General features: G+C 36.1%; 1 protein-coding gene across 2 annotated transcripts in view; it reads left to right on the top strand.

The window, feature by feature from the left end:
* Nucleotides 1-818: 818 nt before the first annotated feature.
* Nucleotides 819-6368, top strand: part of LOC133518075 (dual specificity calcium/calmodulin-dependent 3',5'-cyclic nucleotide phosphodiesterase 1) — a 298642-nt gene continuing 293092 nt past the window's right edge. Inside the window, exons 1-2 of one of the 2 annotated variants that reach the window (XM_061851645.1) lie at nt 819-900; nt 2657-3128. In XM_061851645.1, the coding sequence (XP_061707629.1) occupies nt 2912-3128 (217 nt within the window). In that variant the 5' untranslated portion in view covers nt 819-900; nt 2657-2911. Of the gene's footprint in view, nt 901-2502; nt 3129-6368 lie in introns of those variants that run through there. The other variant, XM_061851647.1, reaches the window with a different exon arrangement.

The raw sequence follows: 6368 nt of genomic DNA, 5'->3' as shown, positions 1-6368 counted from the left end.
AATCAACGAATGCTATGATTTACGGCTCTATTGAAAGTAGTAACTGGTAACATAAAAAACTTTAGAACTTATTTATTTAATCTTTATTGCACCATACATGAAGGTGCAAATGGCGAAATGGAATGATAGGAACTTAAGAACCGGCAAGGGCATTTATTTGTATGATGAGCATAGATATTTGTTCCTGAGTCATGGGTGTTTTCTATTTGTGTATTATATATATCGTTGTCTGAGTACCCTAAACACAAGCCTTCTTGAGTGTACAGTGGGGCTTAGTCAATTTGTGTAAGAATGTCCAATATTTATTTCCTTTTAATTTAAGACCAAGAAACCATTTAAAATTTTGCTTCAGGTAGGTACGTATCCTCGTAAGTCCCAGAGTGATTTTTGCAATTTTGAATTTGGAACCTTCTTTTATTCCATTATAGTTCAAAATTCGATGGTGTTGTTCTTTTAAAATGATATTGGGACTTATGAGGGCATAGAATTCTAATTATGCACTACCTATGGCAAAAAGTTTGCACCTGGTTGCAATTTAGTATGACAGGTGTAATTATTGATCATAGTCAACAATTTTTATAGGTTTGTCTAGCAACAAACAATCTACGCAGGATAAAAAACTTAATCCAAACGCAAATTCAATTAATTCTGCCGCAGCCAATAATACAAAACGTTTAGCTGGCTCGAGTTTCCCAATAGGGCATTAGCTAGCGGACGTTGGGCAACCCCCGTTTTGAATTCGGACCTTCGAATATCAGCAATCAGCAATCAGCTACCTGTGGCGGCAGGAACCATGTGTCCGAGGCGACAGTCGCGCGCAGCCTTCCACGCGTAACGGTCGCGTCGCGGTATAGCGGCGTAAAACGCCCCGAAAGCACCGGTCTCCGTCCGCTACAAGCGGTACGTTTCTGGCTGAAAATTTAAATCTGGAGCGTTTTGAAAAAAATAAAAACATTAAAAAATTAAAATCCAACACGCGAAATTAAAACACGTACCTTGACAGCTCATTCGTGCAGAAGGGACCACCTGTTGGTCCCGATTTGGCAAATTCCAGTGGACAACGTCACAATCTGTTTACAAATGGGGGGTCACCCCCCACCCCCGGCTAGCTATGACGCAATGTTTTATGGACGCCCGGCGTACGCGTAACTATGGCGGAAAAACAACACTCGTCGACTTGAAAATAGATTTCCGTGTTCCCACCTGTGTATGGCTGAATGCCCGTACCATAGTCAAGTGAATTACGAGCTGTTTGAAAAAAAGAACGTTCCTGGGCAAACAAACGTTCGAAATTATGTTGCGTTGTTGCCGAGAATATTCTGTTCTCCGTTTGAATTCGGCGCTAACCGATCTTAATTAGACGGCAAATTAACGTGTGGTGTAATTATTGAGACGCCGCTAACTTTGTCAAGACCTTGAGAAAATATACAAAGGATTCTTTTTATTTTTAAGATTGAAAGTCTTTTGACCGTTTCGTAAATGTATAATTTGAGTAAGAATAAATAGCTTTCCCCGCTTTTCAAAGAAAATTAAACATGTTATTTACCCAGCATGCTAACGGCGGTCAACGAGCGGTGCTACCGGCAGCACGGGTTCCAGTTTTTGAAGTCTGAAAAAACAAGCTTTTACATCGATTAATATTTCAAAACTCACTTTACCATTTTTCTTTTGAACTCTTTCATGAAATTTATCCTTTGTCCGCTCTGACAGCCCGGTTCAAAACACAATCTTACTTACATTAAGTTCTCTAAGCTTCGTTTCCAAGGAATGTGTTTTATGTTTTTATTTAATTCCTCTTTCTCTCTCTATACTTCCCAACTCAAACAACGTTGTTTACTATTATAAAAAATAGGATCTGAGTTTCATAGAAAATCTTATTAAACAACAACAATGCTTTTCCCACAAACCCTTATTATCTAAAGCTTCAGTTTTCCCATTTGCATTTGATTCAATTATAACAATATGGATACTGGTGACAATACAAGTGAGTTAAATACTCCTAAATTTGTCACCAAAGTCACACATTATTAACAAATTTGTGAATCATACATATTTTAATCAGAATTACTTACACTAGAAATTTGTACTATCTATTGTATCTGCCATCATTAGAATAACCTACATAAAGAGATTACCGTAAGACGATTAACGCGATGAAGTCATGATCATCCATTTATAACGCTAATTTAATCGACTGATTAAACGACTCCGAAAGGGCTCGAGATGACATCGATTGGCACTCGATTTACTTGTCCCGTTTTAGACGGTTATGTCCCGTCCTGTTTATGTCAAACATGGTCCTTCTTTTGATATGACGCGTGAAAATGCTGAAATGAAATGCTGAACTTTGAAAGCAATTTAAATGTTGAGGAATGACGGTTTTCGTAATTACCAAACGTCAAGCGTCAAGTTTCTTATTAGATCTTTCTTCAATTATAATACGAAATTAACAACTAAAAGTTTGTGTTAAACATTACAGAAACTGGTTGAAGCCAAGAATTGCTGTTTAAATGTTGATTAATATTAACTCACGATTTTATCAAACAAGATTACAACATTATCAATTAATAACGCTCTATATTTATCTTTCGCCATTATTAACAAAAAGTATACTATCACTTATAGCTAATAATTTCTTGATTTATGACCCCCGCAGCGAGGCAATGAAAATGTCGAAATTACCCGCGATATTTACGACGTCTAGCTGTTACATATCAAAACATACAGTGTCGAAACTCTAAACATATCCAAATCACTAGGTTGAGTGATTGATCATCAAAAAAATACGGTTGTGCGGACCAGAGTTTGGTGACGAATTAGTATAGTGAAGTGCTGAATTTGGTGAAGTGAGTGAGATGTTTTTAAGTGAAAACGCCTAAGATGTTATTGAGTGGAGATAGCGTGTGATGTAATGATGCGTCGAGGTAAAGCGCTGCTTGAAGGCAGCAGGCAGGGCTCGGTCGACGGCGGGAGTAGTGTCAGTGACAAGGAGCTGGTTCATAAGTGCCACAGCGATCCAGGCGGGGGCAGAGCCCTAGGGGCAGCACCTAGGGCAGTCAGGCATCGATCCGCGTCGGGCGCGGCGAGGAAATGCGTCCTGACGCTCGATGGATACTCGTATGTCATTGGTAAGTGCTCGTCACACGGATTATGCGTGCATGTCAGATTTAATCAAAACACCGTTTATAAGTAGATGATGGAGCTGATAGCGTGGGCTTGCCTACAAAACTGACCTTAATAAGGCCTATAGATTACGAATGGGTTCGATTAAACAGTAGTTCTGATGACTCCGATGAAATCTTCGAAAAAAGTCAGTGTAAATACATTTTCATTTGAATATGTTTCTAAATTTAAGGTAAATAAAGTGATTACGTAAACCGTAAATAAATAATAACGAAACGCAACAGCATAAAGTTAGAAGCATCAAAATTACGTAGGTCATTAAAAATCCAAAGTATGTAAGCCACTAATCAGAACTCCATTCAAACAGGAAAATTAGGCTGAAGTCGACTCCGATTGGTGTATCAAGGGAGCTTCGTAAACTTCAATGTGCTCAACGTAAATTATTCAGTAGTAGGTAGCAGTCCCTGCATGCATTGGCAGACCGCACTGAAATCGGCAAAGGCGCCATTTGCTTTTGAGCCGCTGGGCCGGGATCAGTGTACTTACATGACATTTGCATGAATTATTTTGAATCAATTAGAAAATTTTACCATATTATTCTTGGTAAATCAAACATGGATTTATGTTGCTGGAACAGTATGCAATTGGAAAGCAAAAGAAAGAAACAGATGCATTATTGAATATGTCAGCTCACGACCAGTCGTTGTAAAGGCCTTTGTCTTCGTGTTTGATTTTAAGTATTATATTATGCATAGTTACTTTGGCTACTGGTTGAACATTAATAGCTAAAGTGCATTTTGAAATCAACTGAAATAACAAACACGTGTATTCAAAATCCGGACCGTCGGCATGTATAACGTCCAAATAATGTTTAACGTTTTTCATAGTAAAATGTGTCGTTGTTAGTATGAATCTACCTGTCGTAAAGACTAGATTACTTGTACACAAATAAATTTCAATCCCCGCTCATCCCGTAGTAATTAAAATTTGTGTGCATGCTTACTGGCTGAGATTCCAAACACACGGATGCTTGAGTTGTCACGCACTGCTCCGGATTACTATTTCGTGTTAAACGACAATACCCCTAGGGTAAAGGCACCTATTACCGTGGTAGTTAAGGAACTTTTCAAAAGAGATCCAAAAATTAAGGGTATCAATGCTGTCTAACAGCCAGGAATATTTTTTTTTCATCAGAGCATTTAATGAACTTTTCGTTTCACACGTTTTTGGATTCATTTTGGGTTATTATATGTATTAAAATATTTTTTGAAGCCAAAATAACCAAATCTTCTATTACCGTGGCAAGGGACAGGCTGTGATTCTATTATCGCGAATTGAGCTTTAATTACCGAGGGTACAATTGGCATGATTTTTCTGCACTCGTTAATAGAAACCAAACTCAAAATTCGAAACCTAATACCGAGGGTTAAAACAATAATAACGACGTGGGTTCTGTATATTATTTTTGTGTCATTAAGTTTAATAATGACACAAAAATAAAAAATAAAACTATAGGAGTATGTTTAAAAATAAGAGATATATTCGAAGAGATTATAATTACACTTTGGCACAATCAAATACTATTAAATAGTTAACTTACCAAGTACCCACGAGTACCTGTATAACAAGTTATAAGTTGAATGTTTTACATGTAAAACAACAAAAATTACTATTAGTAAAGTTTTACTAAGGACGTATATGACAAATAGGCCTGCCTGTTATTAAATAAAGTAATTTTTAAATGCTATAAAGATTGATAAGAATTTGTCTTACTGACATAATTAGCTGCACAAAAAAAAAAAAACAAGTAAGTAACATTTTCTCATAAGGCACAGCGTAAATTATAGTCGAAATTTTATAAGCTGGACGTTTACCACCTGAGTGACAGTTTACCACAGTGAAATGGTAAACGTGCACCTTATAAAATTTCGACTATATATAAAAACATGAATTTTTTTATTTCTAATATTTTTGATAAGGTAATTAAGTTAAATAAAGTCTCTCACATATTATGTGTTATAATTTACCCGTTTATAACTAACAAATCACAGCACTTTTCTTATTGCTGATTCTTAAAGCTAAAAAAAATCATGTGTGAGATTTTGGACTACTGTATAAATAAAATTATATAAAAAAAAATCTAATCGGAATTGTCCGGCAGTTGGGTACCCTTCCTTGTCAGAGTAAGAACTGAATCAGAAAACAGAAGAATTTAAATCTGATAATGATAACTGAAGTCTAAATTTTATCAACGAAATCTGTACTTGCGGTACCCTAATTGCGATATTTCAATACAATACCAAATAGTCACTCGGTAATAGATAACTCTTTAAGAGCCTATTACCGACCCATTCGATATTTCTCTGGGTCGGTAATAGATTTCTATACATTCTATTACCGAGGGTAATCTGATCATACCATCGGTAATAGGCTTAATTTGGAGTTTAATCAAACCTAATTCCGACCCATAAAAAGAATAAAACACAGATGGTTATTCAAATCAAATCAAACACGTATATTACAAGCTTCTTGTAAAGACAAAATCACATAACTGGCAAGTAAATTTTAGGTTTTAACTCAAAATAAAAAAAGTTGACAGATTAAGGGTTTCCATAGAAACAAGGAAATCGGTGCTGAAGTTTTTGTTAAAAATTAAGGGTTAGTTGAATACTTTCCATACCACGGAAATAGCTCTTTAATAGCGTGAATAGATCAAGATTGGAATAAATAAAATAAATTATAAAATTGATAATTTGTACCAAAACTAAAGAGTAAATAACAAAACTACCACTTTTTCTATTACCGTGGCATACCACGGAATTACTTACCATAGAAGTAATTGGCGCCTATCACCGCTGTATTTTATTTTCAATTTTAAACGTATTTCCCGGTCAAAAACTAAGTTAAAAGTAATTCAAAATCGTGTAGAAAACAATACACAACCTCTTAAAAGGCATTGCACTAGTTTTTTTGCCATAACTATTACGTAAAACACTAAGTAAGATTGGAGTGCACTTACCTGTGGTGTCACGCGTCTGTATGGAACAACCGGTTCTTGCGCCGCCGTCGCACAAACTGACGAATCGCGAGTTTTTTGTTACACTCACACAAATGCACACTAATGGGCACAATAGACCAATGAATGAGCTTGTTTTGTGTATTCTTTATTTCTTAGGGAATAGATCTATTTGCTTGCAAAATGCGTATTTGTAAACACCGCGGTGTTAGACGTCGATTTTGATACC

This window comes from Cydia pomonella, chromosome 5 (genome assembly GCF_033807575.1).
Source record: "Cydia pomonella isolate Wapato2018A chromosome 5, ilCydPomo1, whole genome shotgun sequence".
Lineage (NCBI taxonomy): Eukaryota > Metazoa > Arthropoda > Insecta > Lepidoptera > Tortricidae > Cydia > Cydia pomonella.
Note: the sequence above shows the minus strand (reverse complement) of the source record. Positions and strands in the feature narration are given on the sequence as shown.